The sequence below is a fragment of the Pungitius pungitius genome, chromosome 13 (assembly GCF_949316345.1).
Source record: "Pungitius pungitius chromosome 13, fPunPun2.1, whole genome shotgun sequence".
Taxonomy (NCBI): Eukaryota; Metazoa; Chordata; class Actinopteri; order Perciformes; family Gasterosteidae; genus Pungitius; species Pungitius pungitius.
Window position 1 is genome coordinate 5,165,999 of NC_084912.1, and position 24,405 is coordinate 5,190,403.

Genomic DNA, 24,405 nt, shown 5'->3' on the forward strand with positions numbered 1-24,405 from the left:
AGACGAGTTACTAACAGGGAGACAGCCACGTTGTTCCTCTTGAGGTTATCCAAAACAAGCCTTTGACTAATTTCAGTGGGCGCAATTCCTCTGCAGGAGAGACTTGATTTAAACTGTGCAAATATCACTTTTATGTTGTAACGGGTGAACTTAGTGGAAGCATTCCAAATAATTTCATTTTACTCGGTGTGAAGTGGCTCTCAGCATTTTCAGCGATGCGGTCGTGTGTTTTTTAAAGGAGTGTCTGTTTTTGTGTGTTCATCTCAAATGCAAGAGCGCATTTCTGTAGTTGACATCTTTCAGTTCTTTCATCTCCTCCTGCCACCGTTACCCACTATTCGTAGTGTTAAAAAGAATTCTTAAGACTGACAAACTGACAGAGATTCTATTAGGTTCAATCATTTGCACAGATACATATTTATATTCATGTACGCAGGCTAATATGCAAATATGAGATCACAAAAGCATTTGAGGCCTGTGAGAGTCTCCTGAAGACCGACACTGCATACAGGACAAAAACATCTGTGTTTTGTGCATGCGTCCAACATGCATCTCTCTGCGTTTGCGTTTGTGTGTCTGTGAAGCCGTCCTGCAGAACTGGACGCCTGTTTTCATGCGTGTGAAACAGGCTGTGCACCTTCTGTCGCATGCATCTGCGCGTATTGGTGTCCCTTTGTAATTTTGCGACGGTGGCTCCGACAAACCTGGAGTAATGTCTTCAGCCTGAGCAGCTGACTCTTCAGCGAGCTGCAGTCCTGGGTCATGTGCTTGAGGGTGAGCTCATCCAGCATGGCCTTGTAGTCACTCTGCCTGCCCTCGGATGGGACAGGCCGCGGAGGGATCCTCGAGACCTTTACCCCATCGTAGTGCTGCACGGCGTGAGTCCTGAGAGTCAGGAGGACAGAGAAAAGTAGTTTTACTTTTCACATTTATACATTTTTACTGCTTTTCGGGGCAACACTGATGAAAACTTCCAGCGTGAACAACCTGCTATCATTGCAGAAGTGATCGGGTCCACTCCGGCGATGGTGTCTACGCCGCTGCCCCTGCCGGCCAGCCCTGTCCGAGCGCTCAAAGTGGGACATCCCGTCCGCATCTGTAACGGGACAATTTAGCGCTCGGTTAAGTCAGAGTTAAGAAGCGTGCGCATGTCTGAAACGTGAAAAAGTGAAAAGCAGTATTCTGCAATAGATAGGATTGGTTTTGCTCTATTTTTATCTGCCAGTTTGTCCATTATTGTCGCCATACACGGGGACACAAAGTGCGACACCGCGAGTCAATTTTTCATTTCTTATGGTGATGATTGCTGCCCTGTATATCTCAGATTCTCCATTCTAGAAGATCTGCATATAAATCGAGATGGGGTCCACCTCTCAACTTTCTCACAAACACACGCTCTCCCACAAGGTGAGAGGCGATTTCATTTTCAAGAAGGTAAAAGGACACCGTATTTGGTGACACTCAATAGCACATAGCTGTGAAATGAACCGCGACCGCGACAAAATTGACAACTAACAGAGCGTGACCCCCAGGAAATCAAAAAGACCCTTGACTTTTTATATTCCAGATCATCTTTTGATTGATAGAAATAGGGTGAAATAGAAAGAAGAAACATTGGAAAATTGAAATCCCCCGATTGAGGTCGTGCAGCAGTGGTTGCATTAGTAGTTCAAATACTTTACCACATGGCACAGGAGGAGACGGGCTGCTCTATTCTAAACCATTACTTTCCAACAAACACCGGTAGCCCCGATGCTTTCTCTGCTCAGAAAAAGTCCAGTGGAAGACCAACTGAAATATATTCCAACTTAGTAAAAAAAAGAAGGTCCACAAACAGGCAGAAAAACTAAGCGTCCAGGGCAGCTGCGGAGCAGTCAAAAGGGCCAGCGAAGGGGAAATCTACTCAAGCTCCCAGCCTGCCCGCCTCGGTCTTTGTTGACAGCCTTGTTTTTCTGGGAACTCCCTAGGAACTGGAGCTGGGGAGGAACGACTGCGGCGGTGGTGGTGGTGGTGGTGAGAGAACGGCCGAGGTGACTGGTTTGTGTCCAAGCTAGAAAGTCGCCGGCCTAACGCAGGCAGGGGAAAGAAGCCGGGGCCTCTGTACTGTCACGGGACACGACGACTGGATCACAACGTGACATAGTGCCCCTTCTATGTGTTGTAAACCCCTCTTCTCTTCTCCTCTTCCTCACTTCCTGCTCTGTGCGAGAGTCGGGCTACGACGGGAGGGAGGGACCACCCTTCCCCACCCTGCGTGGGCCGGGTCTAACTGGACTCCTCAACCCGTCTTGCTGTCTCTCCGACTCCCATGACTAGCTCTGGCCACGGCAGAGAGCGCTATAAATATGTCGGCTTCCCGAAAAAGGCAGGCGGAAGGGACGACAACTCCAACTCACATTCCTCGGGAGTGAACATTTCTCTTCCCCTCCCACTGTCTCCCGCTCTCTGAAACAAGGAGCGCTCTGTTTAAAGACTAAAGAACGCCTCGCTAATGCATACCGAGTTGAAGGTTTATCAAGCGCACTTAAAAAATAAATGCCCGTCTAACAGGCCTGCTAGAGAGTCAAGGTTAATGTCTGTTGTTCCATTTCTGTATAATCTAACTGCAAGGTCATTCCGGAAGATGTAGTTTGCATCATCAAGGCAACACTCAATGTTAGACAGCAGAATACCGTTCAACAGCACAACAGATCAACGTCCTCGAATGAGACCAGAAAGTTAAATAAAGGCCTCTAAAATACTTTCAAGAGACGCTGAACTTTAAGGGACCTGATGGAAGGTGGAGTGAGTCTGTCATCTTCCATACAGCTTCTCCTTAGTTAAACTGAGGCAGCGTCGGGCGAGAGACAGGGTACACCCTGGACTGCTATCTGTGCAAGTGTGTGTTCAATTCCCATACGTGACCATCTAATGAGGCCCATGTGCACTGTGCCAGTAGAATAGTGTTCATTAATATGGTGCTGCCTTCAGGACTGACTTCACTCACAGGATTCCTTATGGTTTATAACAAATTAGATACATTTTCCGCAAATGTTCTCGCCCGTTATTTAATGAATAGATACAGGTGTCAACACAAATATTATGCGTTAATAATCTGATCTGATAAAAATGTGTTAACCTACTCTGTTTCATTGAGATAAAAGATTACATTTATAAAAAAGGAAAGTGGGTGACAAAAAAACTCCCAGGCTAAGAAAGATATGGCATCTAGATGAGAGGGGGGTGGTGTTATGTGGAATAGTGAGATAATGATTTGATAAAAATAATCATGATAACACCATATCGCTGTTGTCAAGGCAATCAGATGTGAAGTCCGCTCCCACGGAGCCTGTGTGTATGCGCTGTGAATGTGCCGGAGTGCCTCTGTGCATCTGTTCATATACACAGAGCCAGACAGCTGACCCAAAAAAACTGCTTCATCTGTCATTAAAGGCCAGTTGTGTGGCAGTGGTTGAGTTGTGATTAAATAACTCTTCAGCAACACAATTTTAGAAAGAGTAACAGCACATAATAGACAGCGAGGTGTCCATGAAAAGATGTTAATGGAGGTGGCAGAGGTAGCTATTCCCCTTAGCCAATACAGGATTCAATTCATTCCAGCCATTATATGACATAAAGGGATATTGCTTGGAATAGAATGTGAAGACCTTGGTAATGCATTAATTTACAGCTGTGATGGGAACAGTTTCGCTAAAGGTTCCCACTTGTAAGAAAATAATGGAAAACATCCCAGCAATGAGACTGTAGCATTTTCACTTAACCATAGAATAAGCTCAAATTTTGAAATCCTGTGTGGGGGAAGCTGCAATTAGTGTGTGTGTGTGTGTGTGTGTGTGTGCGCTCTCACCATGCACACCATCCTCTTGGAGGTCCACATCAAGCATGAGGTCGTCGTCGTCCAAGTCTCCACTTCCCGGAGGGTCCAGGTTGTTCAGGACATCCTTAAAACCACAAAATTCGTAACAATCACTTCATTGTGAGGCATTAGATAACATTATAGGCACATTAGTCGTATGGTTTTGCCTCTGGTTGTAAAACCAAATGCTGGGACAGAAATGTTGAGAGCCCAGGGGCGAGACACAGGCATATCTGTGCAGGTTCTGGAGCAAAGCACAAATAACACATAATGCACAAATGTGCAGTGGGAGCGTTTTCTCGTGAATAATAACGCTTTGCAACCACATTTTTTGAGTCACAAGTGGTTTGAAAAGTAGTGTGTACGCACATGAATGTTATCCCAAAAATCATGCAATTAGCCACAGATGAACACATGAATCAGGGACCTTCTGTCGTTGGCCTGGTATTAGCAGACTCTTTCGACGGTGCCAAAGGGCTTTCTGTTGTTACTCAATTTCAGCACACAAAGGTTTATCGCTGTGATCCACGGTTCATTCTCCACTGGGGGAATTAGGTGGCTGTGCAAACGAACCAGATTTGCAAAGGGCAGGAAATCTCATCATTTCATGCCGCGATGAACTTTTGCATTTATTATGCATGGTGTTTAAAATTACACTATGACAATTGAGCATTGATTGTTCAATTTAGTCATGTTTTAATTCATTATAAATTAATTAAATATGTCATTAGCAATACCAATTTGTGAAGGGTTGTAAACTCTATTTGTCTTTGACATGATCCTCTGACTCCAGAAGCTCAGATTATTGCATACAGATAACAGAAACTGTCTTCTGGAAAAATAACACTCAGCGGTGAAAGATAACACGGAACACTTTGAAAAGCTCACAAAAACACTTCTCATTATAGACTCGGAATATGCATTCACTCTAACTGCCGCGCTGCTGTCTGCCGAATAATTCAAAGCATACCCAAAAGCGAAGGACTGAATCAATAGTTCAAAGCTATATTTTTCAAGGCAATTTTGTGCTTCATGGAACTAAATTGACAGGGCTTTGACTAAAAGACACAAGCATTAAATCACTCATTATAGGGAATCTCATGTGTTGCACGACAACTGGCTGGAAAGGAATGACGAAGAGAAAAGAATAAACAACACACACTCCCGGAGCCATCCAAATACTGTCATCCAAAATGTGGGTGGGATCTTTTGATGTCTGACGACTCAAACCCCGTCTCGCCTGATTTATTCCGTCTCTCTTCTTTACGGCGCTCACATCTACGTCCCTTACTCCTCTTCCCATTTACTTTTTTTTTTTTATATCCTCTCTTTGTCAGTAACACACACACACTCACGCGGTAAACGTTAGCGACGAATTCACCACGAAATTGCGATGCCACGATGCCGTGACCACGCCTTTTCAGCACTTTCAACTGTGGACGTCATCAGCTGTGTGACAGTTCACCTGTTAAGACCCCGTGAACTGTACAACCACTTTCATCAAAACGCAAACTTTACATCCGTGTCTACACTGGGGGCGTTTTCTGACTGTTTTGACGAGAATCACAGCTCTGTGCGAGATCACACACTTTAGGTGTGCAAGTGGAAAAACACTCGCGTTGGAAAAAGCCTCCAAAAGACTCCGTGGAATGAATAGTGTAGAAAGCAGCAGTGGTTCTAATTTAATTATATTCTTTGCATCAGATTGATGAACGTGAAATCCAGTGTGGACTTCGTGGGCATTGATACACATATCATAATTTCATCAGTTATATTTACACGATTGTGCAAACCCTAAAAAATAATTTAAAAAAAGAAATGCGCACAATAGTTTGCTGCGAGCAAGGTGTTTGATCTCTCGCCGCTTCCATGTGTAAAAAAAAAAAAACTATATTAAACTTTAAATGAGGAATAAAAAGTAATTGCGCAAGCTGTGGACCCCTTGGACCTGACTGCAAAGTCAATATCTGTGGTGCACCGTTCTCCAAAAGCATCTCAGCAGCAGCTTTGAGCCAATTAAGTTGTAGCCGTTGAGCTCGCCCTCGCTAAAGGAATAATGATTCGCCTCGTAGGAGTATATGAATTTGACACATGGCACACATATTTCCAATTCCATCTCGGATTGGTTATACAAAAAAAAAAAAAAAAAACCCTGCAGCGTGAGCGGAAAGAACCGAGGGAAGGTCCTCCAACGTGCTGGGCTTGGCGGCGGCACTCTGATCCTGCCGTATCGGATGGATCTTCCAGCAAACACCGATGGATCAAACACAGATTAAAACCTCCAAACTCACCGGGCAAAGTTCTGATTACGAACTTCCTCCCCCCCCTCTTTCACAGTTTGGCCCAAGTGTCTGCGCAGCAGATTTGTGGAGCGAATCAGGAAGCTCATTCCAGGTCCTCCGATTCTGCCCGTTGCTTTCTTTCAGAGAATCTTTTTCGGGATCTCTGGTAGATGTTTGCTAATCGTGGGCTGAATGTAAATTAGTGTGATGGCCCGCAATCAGCCAAAAGGAGCACAAAAAAAGAAAGAAAAGCGACTCATTTTCTGTTCAAACTTCTTCAAAAAAAAGCCAAATGTAGTGTTACATAATAGTGTTTCAGAGACACGCGGGCTAATTAGAAGTGTTTAGACTCTTCACGCATGTCTCCGTCTTTTCTCTTCTGACTCACGAGAAGCGAGCTGCTGCATTCATCCCAGTACCTTTCATTCCGAGTGTAATGAACTCTCTGTTGAGCGACTATCAGAGATGAGAACAGGAAGTCAACATCATACACTTTTTTTTTTATCCCAGGATCATTAACTTTCTGAAGGTCAAACACATTGCAAAATAATGTGCTGAAACACACAGATTGCTCTATACTAGGGCGATTGTTCATGCGGTGTCTTTATATAGGAATTGAATGTGTTTGGGGCTGATGTGCTCAGCTGCTGTGTGTGTGTGTGTGTGTGTGTGTGTCTCTTGTGTGACATTAGCTCCCCTCCTCGACAGGATAAGTTCTTATACTCTATGACTTGGGACTTGCGGGTGGTTTTGATGGAGGATATGTCCTCTACCCTAATCATTTCCAGATGTCATTGGAATCCATTTACCAAACTCTTTTTTTTTCTGCTCCTGAACTAAGACCGTTTTTCATAAAAAACACTGATTGTCCCTGTCTGTCTAACTGAAGGCAGTAAAAAAAAAAAAATAGGATTGTGATTGTTCTGTGGTACAACTGAATGAAACCTTGAGATGTGTGAAATCAAGTCAGTAGACCCATATCTTACTGGTCTTGGAGCGGTAATTGTGGGTTTGAGAAGTGGTGGCAGTCCAAACAGCCAAATGATGGGCTCCTGAAGGAAAACACAGATTCTAAACAGTCTATTTTTGTATTAAAAGTATCACTCTTCCGTTCCAACTTTGGCAATAATTATTATAATGATTCACAGTAAAAGCTATGGAAGCCCATTTCCGCCACAAAAAAAAAAAAAAAGAAGGGTGAGAAAGTCGAAATTATGACTTAAAAAGTCGAAATTATGACTTAAGAAAGTCGAAATTATGACTTAAAAAGTCGAAATTATGACTTAAGATATGCGCATGCGCAGCTTCCAAAGGTCAAACGTTTTTCTAGCCACTGACTATGTGCAATTATTTGACAAGTACAAAAAACAGTCGTAAAGCCTCTAAGCTCCAGTAGCCGATGGCGTAAGGCATCCGTCCTGGATATGTTGTTATTTTGCTCGACATGGTTCGAATCCAGGTTGTGGCGATCTTTCATTAATATATATTTTCTTGAATTACTTTCTTAAATGTCTGTGATGCACGTCACTGTATGACCGTCTGAACATAAAATCCTCTTATGTCCAAATGTTTCGGTGGTTCCAGGCTGCAGCCTCGCGAAAAAAGTATCGATACACATGTTTGCATGTGTTCCATGATACGCCACCAAACCAGTTGTCTTGGCTCACCCTGACCCAAAAGGTTTTCTTGCCACTGACGATGTGCAACTTAATAAGACGTATTGAAATCAGCAGCCGCACCGGACAGCTCGGTTGGCCGACGGCGTAGCGCCGCTGTCTTATAAAGTGTTTCTGCTTTGCTCGACTGCATGGGTCGAATCCAGGTTGCGGCGATCTTTTAATAAATGTATGTTCTTTTATTTATTTCTTTATACGTGGCAGTGATGTAGTGCTCACTTATACAATCATAATCGCTGCATTGGCTATGGGATGCATTTTGAACATTTTCAGCAATATGTTTGCGAATGTATGACGGATCAGGTGACCGAGGCAGACAACCTCTGCCGCTGTCTGGGCAAAACAAACACGCACGCGTAGCCAAACCAGTAGGTTCAAAAATCAGTAGCTATGTTGATGTTGCTGTAACGTCATCCCCCTTTGAGGAATACAGAAAACACATCGCTGATTACTAACAGTATTAATTTCCGTGCATGAATCAACATCACAAAGGATAGCGTATACATTGCAAAACCAGCGACGTTGTGACCGCGTCACGGAAGCTGCGCATGCGCATATCTTAAGTCATAATTTTGACTTTTTATCTCATAATTTCGACTTTAAGTCATAATTTCGACTTTCTAACCCTTCTTTTTTTTGTGGCGGAAATGGGCTTCCATAAAAAGCCCCCGAAAAGGCAAACCTCATTTTTGTATTTTCTATTTCATAGTCCCAAGATATGCTTTTCAGTTTCACAGCTTGTTGTGACCTTTTGCTTCTTGTGGCAGTGCTTCTTCGGTGTTTGTGCAGAGTTATACACAAGTGTTTGAAGGTCCCTTATTTCTGTCATGAAAACTCTATACCAAAGTTGCCGGTGGGCAAAATCCTCAGACTTTCCCCAGCAAGAGGAAGATCTCCGTCTCTGAGACTCGCGCCGCTGTCTGCTCAAATCACAGGAAAAAGAAACAGATCCTTACGCATTAGTTTGGTTTATTTCCACCGTAGAAAATCGTGACTTCTGTCACATATTGTTATGAATGCCTATCTCCTTTCCCTCTGTTGGGTTTTATGATGCCCATTCAAACTTTCACACTGTTTGGTGAGTGATGGCAGCTGCAGAATGGAGCCATATGGAGTTCGGCGATTCTACAATTTTCCAGCTTTGTCTTGTTTCACATTTCGTTTGGTGCTCAAAATGTTTGCGTTGTGAAGTAAATGACAACAGGTTTCTGTGCCGTTTACACATTGCACTATGACGGCCTGATGACATCATCACAAGGGTTTTGTGTCAAGATTTAATACAAGTAGTTTCACTTTGTCTTCAGTTCATAGGATTTACCAAGGGAGTGAGATGTTGAGATCTTTAGGCTCTATGGATTTGATCTTTTATTTGTATATCTGGTGGTAAAACAGATTGGAGGTGCAAGTCTCTATCAAAAAAAGACGGGAAAAAAATTGACCCGTTTTCTTTGTTTTGATGAACATCCTTTTAAAAATCTGTTTGTATTCAATTCACAACCTAGAAAATAATGTCAGCTGAACCAAAATAGAGAAGATAACACCACTTGAGGTTGAGGTGCAGAAGCTGTAGACGATCAAACCTCAATTTAAAAAATCGTTATATTTTTCATAATATATCGATAAAACAGGAGCTTTCAAACTTCTTGAAGGCCAAAGTAGGTAGCGAGTGAATGTAGGTGGACAAAAGGTTGGAGGGACATCCCTTGATTAGCCTTAATGCAGAACACTTGGTGTAATCGTAGTCCGGTGAGTAATGGACCACACGTGAGATTAGATCTGAGATTACGCTCGGCAATGAACATTAAAGCAACCACACACTAGAACAAAGATTATGGTAGAACATAAGCGCGATGCGCTGTGTCGTGGCCAGCCATGTAACCAAGCAAGAAATATATAGTCCATAATCCGAATATACTGAATCGACCAAAATCTTTCCGTTAGAAGTGGTTGTTCATGTTAGGAATCAGCTCATTTATTACCGCCTTTATCCATCACAAGGGACCGACACGCAGCCAATTTAGGATTTAAAATATGTGCGGTGCCTCGTTGGGAGACAAAGTGGTTATAAAAAGCGGCTTGGTAATGATCAATAGTAAAATAACAGTCACGACTGTGGCCCGAGGACACGGGGAGTCATAATGGACAACGCTGGGACGTGTAGGCTGTAATTCTGTGAATGACTCAGACCGCTGTTGTCACAAGTTGTGTGCGATGCTCTGTGTTAAAAGCATCGAGTGCTTCAAAAACAAGTTCACAAACAACACTGTTTATCTGAAAGGGGCTGCTGCTGTCATTTTAAAATCCGCACAAACACGGGCAGGTGAGCTATTAAGCCTCATTAATGCAACAGCAGAGCCGGTTCGCTGGCAGCATGTTCCATAACTGGCTAAGTACTCTGCAGACAAAAGGCTTAAGTACCTCACTAATTTCACACTAATGAACTGACCTGTCTCAACCTCCCCCCCCCCCACCCCCCCCAAAAAAAACAGAATAAAATTACAGGCAAAATAAATAAATCCAGGAAAAGAGGCAGTTGTAACTTTGTGGCTTTGAGGAAGCAAAGTGGAGAAGTAGAGGATTATCCAAGAGCAGGAGGGATCAAAACTGGCACAGTTCTAAAACGCAAAAGGGAAACATTCTGGAGTTTTCCATGCAAGGCTTCACGCTGCGAGGAGGGACACTGGGCTGCAACTCAAAGGGAGATGTACCAACTCTAATAACAGAAACTTACAGTAAAAGTTAGTTTGACTATGTAAATCGGTTGAAATGCGATTGTAGAGTTTGAAGTCTGGTAAAGACGGGGATGCTTATATGGAGCAATACAATATAATAACCCGGCAATGCGAACAACAATTGAGGCTGTTAATGGAAATCTGGTCAATGCTAATTGTGTTGTATCAAACCTATATCACAATATTCTCTATCTCAGTAAGGGCAGCAAGGATTAGCTGTATGAAGCGGTACTATTTCCATCCTTCAGACACTTATCCAACAGAAAATGAATATCATAGGATTCACGCAGGCTCCATGTATTCTGGAGGCATGTTACTTGATTGTAGTTCACTGCACAGGTGTTGTTATTATTGCGTCCACGCCTACGCAAATACCAGAAAGCACCTTTCCTTGTGTTTGAGCTCTGGCTTCGCTGTGAACAGGCTACTCAAAAACACTTCAAACTTTAAATATAGAAACGTACCATGGGCTTTCGATGCCGTTGCACTGCAGGATAAATTGCGCCTGGGAAGCATTAACAGTCACTGAGAAGTGGCCCTCTTGTTTCACAATGCCAATTTTGTAAACGCTGAAACGGCATCAAGCTCAACGTTGCATCGTGGGAATGTTATTATCAGCTCAGGCAGCACACTCCTTGATTGTGAGGCATAAGAACGCAGATAGAGACATATATAGCCAGAAAAATACTGGGACACACAAACCAGGAACACACACACGCACACGCACGCACGCACGTTGTGTCGTCTCAAGGATGCACAGCACCTCCAGGTGGACGGAACACGCCACTGCGGCAGGGCAAACTAAAGCTGCTAGGAGCTGGGTATCGTACTCTCATACCGTCGCAGGGAAGGGAAAACGGCACTTCCAGTTCTTCTTAAGAGGGTCTGTTGTTATTGTTGCTTCAAGCATGACGTGCCTTTTGAAAAAAACAAAATTGGGCCTAATTACCCTGCACTTCTATTTCTGCAGCATCTAATTCAGAGAAGGAGTAGCTTCCCTGGCAAACTACAAACATTTTGTTCAAATACAAACAAAATCATTGCTACATTGTTTGATGCCTCAGCTTCATTACCGACCACATGGATAATGCTTGGTAAAATCAGACGGTATTAGAAATTATTTTGGACACAGACACTGCTTTTTGAAAGGTTTATATTAATGGGGTTTTTTTCTGCTTATTGCTTATTGCTCAGTGAACTCAGGGAGTATGAGAAGAAGTGAGGCACACATTAGAAGAAAAAAAAGCATTAAACGGGGTGGGACAGTGAGAGATGTGCATTCAATTAGAGTAAGTGGGCTCATTTCCTCTAATCAAATAGCTCAGTTAGATATATCAAAAAGGCCCACTCCCTTTAGAACTGATTTTCACACATCAGCAATCAATCCCTGCAGAAGGTATTTCTCTTTCAGGTTCTACTTGTTTCCGATGTACCTTTCCATCTTCTAGAGCAAGGAACGCTGCCATTCCCTCCTTTTCTGAACAGAAAAAAGCACAACACTTAAAGATGTCCATGCTGCATATGCTCAGCAGAATTATACTGAGAGCGGTCGACATACCGTGAAAGTAATTGCACATTTCTTTTAGAAAGGTTTCAGACGAGTCATTCCTTTCCCCACTGGAGTGTTGGACGTCGTTGCAGTGGCCTAAGGTGTGTGAGTGATGGCGCCACTGATGCAATAACACTCTCCAGTTACAGGACACACGCATCCTTATCTCAGACTCGCCGCCCTCTGGCAGATTCATTGCAGAAGAATAAAAGCAGCATTGGATTTGGACTTTGCATCTGTTCAATCACCCACCTTTTTGCGCAATTGTTTTAATTACGAGATGACATGATATTACAATGTATTATTTAACAGCCTAACGTCGACATGCAGTGAACTGAACTGAACTAATTGTTACACAATCTGTGGTAGATGCTTCTTCTAGGACTGATTAAAATCTAATAACTGTGTTGGATTATTCTCTAATTATGTAATTCTGAAAAGATTCTCTCTCACACACACACACACACACACTTCCTGTTCTGCATTACTAAACCCTGAGGGGACGCAGCAGAGGAGGTTATTTGCTGAATAATGCACACAAATAGTCCTGCTGTCCTCTCTTATACACACACCCTCACATCATTATATGGACAAACATTCACCCACTGAAAGGTTCGCCAGAAGAAGCCTATGGCGCACATAGCCCCCTTCACTATTTCATCTCCACATCTATTATTCTTTGCTCTCTTCACCACCTCCGTCAACATCACATGGTAAAAGTAGTTAACACACAGAGCTTATTATATCACTTCTAATCCAGCTCATTTTAAGCTCTTTACACATGCCACAGATCAGGTGCCGTGGTACAGGAATATAGAGAACCAAAGTGGAGGCCAGCGATGCCATTCACATGCAGTTGGGGGACCGGGTCAGCGTTCTTATGGAGAGAGAGGCCTTGGCATCAAACCGCCAGTGAGAGTCGGCAGAAAACCTCCAGACAGTTTTGCTTTCCTTTTCAGTCTTTGTTCTGCCTGTTTAATCCCTAATTATAAGAAGGAAGGAGCAATTATTTTAAAAGTGGAACTGCTTAGTGGACTAAACCCCGCACAGTGTGTGTATGTGTAGGTGTGTGTAGGTGTATGTGTGTGTGCCGTGCTGAAAAGGCCTCTGGCGGTAACCAGGTCTACAAGGATGATATACATATGCATATGCTACATATGCTAAACCTATTCAATTAATTCAAGAGTCTTTTGTTAAAAAAGTTAACACTTTTACGAAGTTCAACTACTCTAAAACAGAAGAACAATAAGTATATTATATCTTTTGAAAATCCATACGACAAGCAAACTCTTTTGGGCTATGATGCTTGATCGCTTGTCTGTAGTAGGAATACTAATAACTCATAGTTCATAGAGCACCTTAAAAAAATAGTATTAGTATTATTTTTGTAAAGTAAAAGCAGGATACAATGCAAGGATAGAGCAAGAGCACACACTTAGGGATAAGATAAAAGACCAAATCAGTTACAATCAATAAAAAATATATACAAAGAGCAAAGCAAAAAAAACAAACCATAAAAAGACAATGAAAAACCACATCCCATAAAGATCTCTAAAAGAGGGTTTAAGTGATTTAAAATCTCCCCTGCTGGTCATTCCAAAGCAAATGGACATTGGGGCTTTTGGCAAGAGTGCTTACTTTATTTCAATTCAAAACATATCAAGAGCCTAAAATTCAGAGTTATCCCCTTAATTACTCCAGGAAGTGGCCAGACGCGGGACGAGGAAAGATCAGATATGAGGACCGCTATTCACAAGGTTCGTACACATTTGCGATCAATAAAAGTTGGAATCTAGGACTCACCATGCCGTTGAGCTCCGAATCGTCATAGCCGTCACCTGAGCGTGTCCCAGGCCGCCCAAGGGGCTCCAGACCGTCCTCGTCCCACATGTAGGTCCCACCAGAGCTGTTGGAAGGCGACAGCTCCACAGACGAAGCCTGAAGGCTGTCACTCTGCTCTGAGGACAACACCAGAGGTCCCTGGGAGTCCTGCATAGGGCTGCTTTCATCTTTATGGCCTGTGGAAGATTATATATATATATATATATATATATATATATATATATATATATATATATATATATGCATGCTGTGCTGAACAACTGACACAAATGCAGCACACATTATGACTACAATTACCATACAAACCAGATTTGCTTTTTACCTGCCAAATCCAAAGTGTCCCAGTCCAGGGTCTCGAGGAGAAAGCTGTGTAGGCGGGTCTGAGTTGTGCTGCCAGTTGTTATGTTATCGGGCAGGTCCCCGTCGATGAACACGTCCCCCACAAAGTCATCGAGAAACTCCTCACTGGTGTCACCTCTGTCCAGGGACGAGGCAGAAGATAAAGACATGTCCTCCAGAGGCTCGCCTGCTGTCTGACCGGAGCTCTTCCCAAGACCACCGCTCCCTCCTCCTTTGCCTGCTCCGGAGCTTCCATCGCTGTCACTCTGCGAGTCGGATTTGTCGGCCTCGCCGCTCCGCTCGATGTCTATTGCTATCGCTAAGAGCCCTGCGCATTCGGGGGCCGCCGAAGGTGCGATATCCCCCTTGAGCCTTCCAGGAAAGAGACTCCTCGGCTGCTGCTTGGCCTGCCCAGCACGAGCCAGCCTGAAGCCCAAAGCCCCCCCACTACCGCCCAGTGATTTGTTCAGGACACAACTAGGGAGCAGCGGCTTCCTCAAAGCGCTGGGAGTGTTGGGTGCCGGGGGGATTGAGAGGGTGGGCAGCGAGGAGGCGGCCGAAGGAGGTCTGCTGTAGAGAAGTCCACCGAGTCCTCCACCAAGACCTCCTGAGCCTCCAAGGCTGCCGTTGAGTCCTGCGGGTCCTATGCTCAGTCTACCGTTGCTCAGCTGAGGGGGTTTGAGGTAACTACTCCGGGGAGGCCGGAGCTGAGTGTTTGCCAGGGGTTTGGCGAGCTCCACGGCCCGGTTGAAGGAGAAGGACCGTGTCATCGGCTGGCTGCTGGGCGACGGAATCTGCTTAAAGTGAGTGAAGCTGTTCGACCGCACAATGTTGTCCTGGGCCAAGGTCTTCAGGCTGTCACTGGAGTGGGACAGACTGTCTTGAGAGCTGCTCCTGGGAGAGGTGGAGTCAAACCGTGGCCGCACAAGGCGCGACTCTGACCCTGCTCGAGCAGGAATGCTGGAGCCATTATGGCTCATTTTAGGACCTCCGTTGAGCGGGCTTTGGCCGAGCTTGGCCCCGGCGTTGGGACTCATCTTCAAGGATTGCTTCGGAATGGCTTTGGGACTGGAGACGGCCACCATCAAAGCGCCTGACCTCCGCATCTTGGGTGTCGCCGGTGAGCCATTGGTTGGCTCCTTGGCCAATGAGGGAAGCTTTGACTGAGCCTTGTCTTCAAGCCCACCCCCGGGGCTGGCCGGGTCGGTGTGGCTCGAGGGGGGGGTCCCCTTATCTCTCTTCAATTTAAGGGAAAAAGGAGAAGATCGGATTACACCATTCGGGCGTGTTCCCGGGAGAGAGGTCTTAGCGTCCTGGGTCGGGGTGGCTGGCTGCGTGGAACCATTCGACAAAGGGCTAGCACCACCAGCTGAGGAGCGTCCACCAAACTTTGGCAGTCTCGATACCATGGCAGACTTGGTTGGTGCTTTTTCTTCCATTAGTTGCCAACAAAGGCATGGAGGAGCGTGAAATAACACTCACCTGGGGAAAGACAAAAGAGAGGATTAGAGTCTATGATTTGACATGGCACGACATGAAAAGTTCCATAACAGGCTGAGTGAAGAAGAAGAAAGTTGCATTGTAAACACACATTAGTAAAAGCAGTCAGACATATTGTGACCTTATCTGTAATGGTTTTATAATAATCCCCAGGATAAGCCGTAATAATGCCAAGGCTTGTCAGGAATCAGGAAACATTTATTACCAAAATATATCAGACATACAAGGAATTTGACTTAGCGATTGGTGCATGACAGCAGACCGTGACAATGGACAACAAGACAACATAGTGATATAAGAAATAAGATAAAATAATCAAATAAAATATACTGCTGTGATAAAATACAATAAAATATAATGCTATGACCGAAGCACCGTGGCAGCCATCTATGGCGCCATCGTGAACAAGTGATTGTCATGTCCACCTCCAGCAGCAGTTTCATGTCTGTCTCCTTTTCTAAGATCGCTGACTGCGAGGAGCATTAGGGATTAATCTGACAAGCTTACAGGGTTACTTGAGACTAGAGACTTTGTCACGGAAGGTCTGGCATGATGCTTTCACTTGGTAACCCGAGAGGCATAATGGCCAATTCCATCTCTGTCTTGACGCGAGTTGTACACGGTCCCACATTTTAATTGCACATGACCAATCTGATATCTCTTCCTTAAACTCTGTTTTAAGTACTTTTAGACAGCAAACTGACCATCAAGAGGCCATGTTGTGATTTGCAAGAAACCATGCCATTGTTGCATAAAATCTCCTCAAACCTAACAATAATTAGAAGGAAGAGCCTCACATATGACCTGACTTTTGCGGGCACATGATTTTGGGGGACATGGCGCCAACACGACAGGCCAACAAAAGAATGGGCCAGGAGACGAGGCCCGGGGGACCAGGATGAACCAGTGCTGGGAAGGAGGCCAGCACTACGAACAGTGAATGGAGGATGTGCGGCATGTAGAGCCAATAGAGGGGAAGGGGTGGTGGGGGGGGGGGGGGGGGGGGGCGGACACCGGCCTGTTTCCTGCAAACTCCTTGTGAAATTCATTCAGTTCCAACCAGCCATGTGACAAGCGTCTATGTGTTGGCGGTGCACCTGCGTGTTACATCCATCTGGCTATTGCTGGAAGATCCAGATGGATGTGGCGGTTTGCAGAAAGTGATCCATCTGCACGAGAGAGCAAAGCAGTTACTAAAAAGTGTCTGCCGACACCCCCCCCCGAGCAAAAAATTAATTATCGCTGCATTAAATAATGTTATTATTCACAAATGCCAATGGATTTTTTAAGAAACTGTTGTTGTGTCGCTCGTCCACAATTCATCAGGCTGTTTCTCCAATGTGAGTTAATCCTTTGAGCAAAAGAAATCCACTGCATTTTTGAAGGGGTGGGGGAGGGGTGTGGTGCTACTATGTGGGTCTCCCAATCTGAAAAAAAAAAAAAAAAGAATACTCCACGCTGCCCCACATTCCCATGCGCACACACACACACACGTGTCTACGATCAAAGAGACACACTCGCAATGGCCATAGAAGTCTGGCTATGCCACTATTCTAATCCGCTTCAAAAACACATAAACACACTAAATCAGGTCAGCATGTGAGGGCACGACGACCAAAGCCTCTTTTGCCCCCGGGGAGAGGGGGGAAGGGGGGGTATAGTATGTGTCTATGTGTGTTTAATGGGTCGCAATTTGATTTAGGGTATTTTTTTTCTACTTTGAACGGCCCCACGACCTCTCAATTATCACTCTCATCCAGCGTGGCAGATCCACACGCTGCCGTGCCAAACCTTTTTTTCATCTGGGTCATCTCACTCAACCTACAGCCACTGGAATGTCCCCTTTAAGAAATCTTACAGCTTGAGGGCATTTTTAAGACATTTAATCTACATAAAACAACTTATTTTAAATCAGTAAAACAGAAAAGAAAAGAAAGAATCTGACAACATTTCACAAAGTGACTGGTTCTGTAACTCGGTACTATAAAGACGCCTTATGGTGAACATGCACCCCAGTTCCTATACTCCTGGTACAAAGACAGAGGTTAGGCCAAGAGGAGCACACACAAAACAACAACGTTGGAACGGACTGTCGAACGGACAGGAGGCAGAGCGGCAAAGCGAGCAGGCCATCTGTCAAATGCTTATATCAGAAGGCCAGCCAGCCCCCCCCCCCCCCCCCCCCACGGGGGCATTGTACTGTAAATAAATATCCCAGAGCGTCACAAACATCCAGCAAACAGCTCACAATGAACTACCAAAGACAAAAAATGAACCTTTTGTGCACCTGCATGGCATATGAAACAGGTTATGACTGGTTATGACTGAAATAAGTGTTATATATTATAAAAACATGTGAAAAAAGAATGTGCACACTGAAAAGAAAGAAAGTTTCACAAGATTCAGTGCAGTTTGAGATCCACTCAGTTTCCAAAACAGATGAAGGGCCGGGATTAACAACCAACATCACCTGGTGAGTGTATGGTTTTGCCTTGGTTTCCCTCCCCATCAGGGGAGACGGAGGACAGACACAACAACGGGAAGACAGCAGAAGGGGATGAAAAGGATTACAAAGGAAAGACAAATGCACAGTGATGCACATAGATAGTGTTAAATCGAGTGAAAGGTGGCGATACTGCGAGACAAGGCCTCAGCCGGGCTGCTCCCACCGAGAGATCACCCGCTGGACATTCATTTGACCGCCTCAGCGGTGATTCCGAGGGCGAGATGAGCGGAAAGGCGAGACGACGTCTTTTCTTACTCTCCGTTCGGACAGGGAGTGGGAGCTTCCAGTCCGTCTGCCACTGAGAGCACAGGCACACACAGAAAGGCACCGGAACGGAGACGCGGGAAAGTTGAAAAATGACATTCTGCGAGAATAAGGACCTTTATTGGTCCCCGCGGCAGAGCTTTCACACACTACACGCTACAAAGATGCATTCTTCCAGAGCAACGGGATGGATGCAGATAGGATGCGACGGGTCGAGCGGCTATGATCCATTGGGTCATCGGGGCTTTGCATGAACGGATGTGCTCTGCTACACACAGAAAAAAAAACCCCATTCCGCTGTGTATCCCCAGAGCCCCATCTCCCAGTGCTCATAGTTCTCGATCATTACAGTCTCAGCACCATCTCTCCGTAGCAGAACGTCAGGCCTCATCCATCTTTTCTCACGTAACTCTCCTTCATTCAATTTGGAAAGCTGAGAATTTCATCTGACTTCATTCAGACTGTGGAAACTCCAGAGAAAAACTATTTTTACTATTTTCTTTAGAAAGACATTAAACAGTATCAGAAAATAAAATCAAAATTTTACATAGAGTCTGTTTTGCTTCCCCTTGAAGAGTGCTAACTGATAGAATAGCTGCTGCAGTGTTTGTAGCTGCAGCGCCTGAAAAAACAAAACAAAACATAGGTACAGCAAGAATTAGGAAGAGCAATTTCCCTTCTTTATTTTGAAAGAAATCCCAATATCCCAATATCTGAACAATTCAAACCCTCGTGGGCAGTGGTTTGCTCACATAATGAGGACGTGCATGGAGGGAAGTGAGGGGTGGAGGCCTGCTGTGATGAAGACGCATCGTTTCATGAATAGTACAACTTGCAACTCCTCCCTACCTCCATCCCTCTACATCTCTCCGTTTATCCCGGTAAATCTGTTCCTCAAAGTGCAAAACCAATCAATTATGTGGATCAATAGTTATGTCACCCCCTGTCTGGAGGGCCTAGTTTGTCATCCGGGCACACACACATAAGCACTATTTAACAGACTTCCAGGGGCTTGTTGTAACCAACCACAGTACAAATGCACTTTTTATTCACAGAAAATGTCTAGACCTGATGATAGCCAATTCAAAGCCCCTGAATTGAGAATGAAGGAAGACTTTAAAAAGAGAACCCGACACTCAAATATCGCCTAAATTACCATCTCACCTCCTACTGAATCTAAACCAAAGTGCAGCTTCATTTCCATTCATTGACCGAGTCCAGTGTCCCAGTGGAGTGATAACCGGGCCCGTCATCTGGTCTGAGCGGTAGTGGGGGCCATAGCTGTGTCCCTGAAGAGATTAACAGAGTGCCATTAGAGCAGGCTAATAGAGTGAGACAGGCAGGAAAGCAACACTGACGCTTCGGGCTAATGTGTATTGAGCGAAAGCGATACCGGGCCGGGCTGCCCCGATGCTACCAGATGAAAACGCCATCGAAAGTTTGGCAATGCTGTGCACCGACTAGTGGATCAAACGGCAGAGACCGGCACCCTGTTGTTGAGTGGAGTAGAGAGAAGTGGAGGAGGACAGTTGAGGTGTGGCCAAGGGCTACATTACAAACTACAGCAGACACACACGAACCTGTAATGCGCCACGGAAAAGCAGATGACAAAACATTACCTTAACCCAGTGAAACTTATGTTGACGAGTCCAATCGTCTTGATCCTGCAGTCAAAGCTACACCCTGCTACGCCTGGTTTCCTCCATCACATTAAACTAGAAGTAAGGTAGGACCCAAAGGAAAGAGCTCAGGAACAGGGAGACACTGTTCAGAGGTTGATCTGTCTGCTGCCTGGCTCTGCAGGGCATGTGTGCCTACATGTGTGTGTGTGTGTGTTTGTATGTGTGTGTCTAACATGACATGTGTGGGTGGAGAGAAGAGACCCTTTATGGGTGCGTTTAATATTTGATAGGGCATCTTTTAGGAGCCCCAGCCAGTGTGCTGCAATGGGGAGCAGAGAGATGAGGAGAAATTGGGAATTAGGAAAAAATACGCTGAAAAGAAGAAACAAAACAAAGACTAATCTGCAGTACAAAAGAGATTATCTGTAGCTGGAAAGAGAGCTAATCAATCATCCGCAACATGTTAAAGACTAAAGACTAAAGCCACTTAAGCCAGCCAGCTCAAGACATTTTACCAACAAGTAGCCAGTTTCAGTGTCACAAGGATCACCAGAGGTGATGATATAGCCATGCCCACCCTTCCCTCACTCCTCACTCCAGCAAAGAGGGAATTGTTGTGGTTCTCAAAAAGATCCAATGCGAGGATCAATTTGCCACACTCATTCCATGGCTGACGGCGTGCTGCTTCCAATCAGCCGAGTGCGAGCAGTAAAACAATACGATCACGGGCCAGCTCCTCGATATCTCTCATTTGTAAGTTTATGCGCCGGTAAATCCCGACAGGGAGTCCGATCCACATCAGCACCGACGAAGACGGAGGCAAAAATCACAGCACGATTACGGAATACTTTGGCTTTTGGATTTGCTTCTTGTTCGGCTTCAATCAAAGAAAGCTGTTAAATAGAAAATGCATTTAATTGGTGTTGCCGGAGCTAATGCTAGACTGAAATCATTTTCTAATAATTTACCTTTTGTGGTGGGGCATTCATTGAGGATACATGCACAAAGCTGAGGTAGTGACGAAGAAAGTTGGGAGAAAGAAAATGAGTCATGCCAGCAAGTGATCACAATACATCCACCCTCGCCCATACATGAGAATTACGCTTCTCGAGGTGTGAGGGTGAGCCGTGGAAGACATGCCAGGACTTGGAAGAATCAAATTATGTTCCCCGGCGGAGCGGGCCAGGTGTCCACCCACCAATCACCATAATCACATTTCTCCCACCGCTTTATCGCTCGCTTTAAAATATATACGTGCACGGCATGAACAGGGAGCCATGGCAGCAAGTGTTCACTTCACTTGAACCTCACCACGAGAAGACGTAGCTGTTCCATTCTACCCTTCTGGCTGGCGAAGTTGCAGTAGACTTATGCTATTTACAAGCAACCAAGATACAGCGAACCCTTTAGCTCATGTACTGTATGTGTCAGTGGAGAGTTTTAGAGGGCACCCATTGATGTTTTGTCTGATGAGATTTCAAATGTCCAATATTTACTGGTATCTAAGCCCCGCTACGATCTGCCTCCTAGAGCAGCTTCCAGTCTCTTTCTACATGGTCCTTATTTCTTTATCAATCATTCTGCTTTATTGCGGTTCCAAGCTGGACATGATGGCAGAGAACGGTATTTTGAGCTTGTGGGCTGGGCTTATTAGTTCTTATGGGAATCGATGTTGGTTTGGTCCAGACATTGAAAATGGCAGAGCGCTGCATAGACCTTGAAAGCGTTGGTTCTCAGTGGGATCAGCAGTGAGAGCAGAATGTAAATACAACAATATTGCTTACTCTGGCCTATACTCATAAAAACGTAATCCAGATGGCATCCAACAAAGCCAAGTTGAGCCACTGGAAATCATCTCCAGTCATTTATCAAATAAAAGCTTAAACACACATAAAGCTGTCAAAACTTCAAAGCTAAACACTAAATGACACATAATATTCAGTTTTACTGAAATGTCATGCATTTAGATCATAGATCAAAAAGTACAAGCACATGCATCGGATTATGAACCCCAACCGGAGGCCCTTTAATAAAAAATAAATCCTTTATAAGCATGTTTTCTCACATGATTTGTGAACAGAACTGGCGACCACACACACACACACACACACACACAGGGGTCACTTGTACAGTTATGGCCAGCTCAGCGGCCGCCTGCCTTCCCCCAAAGCCTCCTTTGATACCGGAACAATGACATCAACGGCTTTTCTTGACATGTGACTCTGTCTGAAACATGTCCACAGCTAATGTAGCCGAGTGTCGCACTGCAAAACAATCGCAGGCCTGTCCTGAGAGGTGAGCTTTCAGAGGTCAGTTATCAAACTCCAGGTGGATTCATCTATGAGTGGACAATACACTGCTACTTCTTCTCTCACAGACTTCCCTTTTTTTGCCTATGCCTCCTTCCATTCCACTCACCCCACAGTGCTGATTCGGTTAACAAACACTCTCTCCTCCTCCCTCGCCCCCCCCCCCGCATCATCTCGATTACTTTCTTAGCCAGCACATGTTTTTCTCACAACAACTAGTGTGCAGAGTCTGCCTTGCGGCCAGTGGGAGAACAAGGCCTCTTGGTATCACGCGAGGCCGCGGTACGTGGTTAACATTCAGAGGCCTTAGCTTCGAGCTCCGTTTTTCACTGGGATTAGATCCCTTTAGTCAACTGATGAACCTGGAGGGGAGCCCATTTAAAAGAGTTGTCTGATACAATGGAGCAACCTTCCTATTCACCTCAGGAGCCGTCGGGGATAAACAGGCTTAATGCTCATTGGTGGTGGTAGTGGCCAGATAAACCCTGCTGTGTGAATTGCTTTGAGCCCCAGAAAGGCTATGGTGCACGGTGAAGTCCTATATAGGTTGGCGATAGCTGCCGCGGCTGGGCCTGCCATGCAAACAGAGTATTTGAATATCAACTGCCGGTCCGTGCAGGCAGCCCCGTAGACATTTGGGACAGACTTTCTGCCTTTGAGCAGGACAGGAGTAGTGAGTAATGGCCCTGTTAGCAAGAGGGAAATGGAAATTTTGATAATGACAAGACAGCACTGAGTGGCCAAATAGAGGCAATGTGCCCAATAAAGCTGCAAGAAAAAAAATGGTTCTGGAAACCAAACATCATGTCCAAGAAAACATCTATTTAAGATTTATACAGATCACAGCAGCTCAACTGGGATGAGAATGACTCAGCAGTGTTTGTGCTTTCGGCTCTAACGCTGCTGAAAGCCTCTATCCCACCGACATAAAGACTCTATACAATATCACATGACTCCAAGTCTCAAAGGATTATTGCATGAAGGTTTTAAGGGAACACCGCTGTGGCCTGGTAGAGTGCTAAATGCACAAACATTACCTGAAGCTGAGGAGGAAGCGGATGAAGCCCGGGGCACATACTTATTTCATCTGTCTCCTGCAAACATCTAGTGGGGCTAATCTGCACAATCTGCACTGTATATTTTACTGAGTGCCCACAATGGAAAATAATGACAACAACAGGAAATGAACGGGACTCGCGTGTTCAAATTTACCTGTTTGAGGTACACACAAAATCCATCCATCATTCAGGTCTCATAGATTTCTACTTAAAGCCATTTAGAAGTGTGCTCAGGTGGACATTAGGCACAGACGCAAGTTTGACCACATCAATGAAGCACAGTGTACACGCCTAGAGGCTCGCTCTAATCAGTAAATAGACCTGCGTGGGTTAAAATGATTCACATTATTATCATTCTCCGACAAAGCACATGACTGTTAATGTTATTAGAAACATGTGCATTTTGAATCAATGACTGTTGCGTAAAACCAAAATAAAAATCCACTTCACATTTAACATAAAGGTTGCACAAAAAGAAACTGCATAGGAGTCTTTACATATAATAGAAATGAAACCCGTTCTGCTGTCGTACTTCTGATGAGGTAAAAGGTTCCCATGTTAGTGGGCGAAAGGAAACAATCAGACAAGTAATCATTTTAAACAAACTACACAGGGAAATGAAGAAGAAAAAATAACAGTGTTTAATATAAAAGGACATGACACCAATTTCCAAATCACAGAAGTGTTCTGAATGAGCCTCCAATCTCATCAAAAGGCTTTTATTACATCTGTATTACATTATGTAGGTGGAGTCAAATGTGTATTGTGTCTGAACAATACATGTCGTCATCGAGCCAATAATGACACATCTGCTGCTTCCACCCTGCATTGTGTTCACAACGTCGGATGTGCACACACACTATTTTCAGC

General features: G+C 44.7%; 1 protein-coding gene across 7 annotated transcripts in view; it reads right to left on the minus strand.

Annotated features, from left to right (window-relative positions):
- The window catches only part of ccser2a (coiled-coil serine-rich protein 2a), a 43,547-nt gene that overhangs the window by 16,110 nt on the left and 3,032 nt on the right, over positions 1-24,405 (minus strand). For 5 of the 7 annotated variants that reach the window (XM_037465370.2, XM_037465373.2, XM_062566460.1 and 2 more), the window contains 5 exons: positions 14,260-15,758; positions 13,899-14,113; positions 3,848-3,941; positions 988-1,096; positions 705-885 (listed from right to left, as the gene is read on the minus strand). In XM_037465370.2, the coding sequence (XP_037321267.2) occupies positions 705-885; positions 988-1,096; positions 3,848-3,941; positions 13,899-14,113; positions 14,260-15,715 (2,055 nt within the window). In that variant the 5' untranslated portion in view covers positions 15,716-15,758. Of the gene's footprint in view, positions 1-704; positions 886-987; positions 1,097-3,847; positions 3,942-13,898; positions 14,114-14,259; positions 15,759-19,710; positions 19,836-24,405 lie in introns of all 7 variants that reach the window. The other 2 variants (XM_037465372.2, XM_037465371.2) reach the window with 1 other exon arrangement.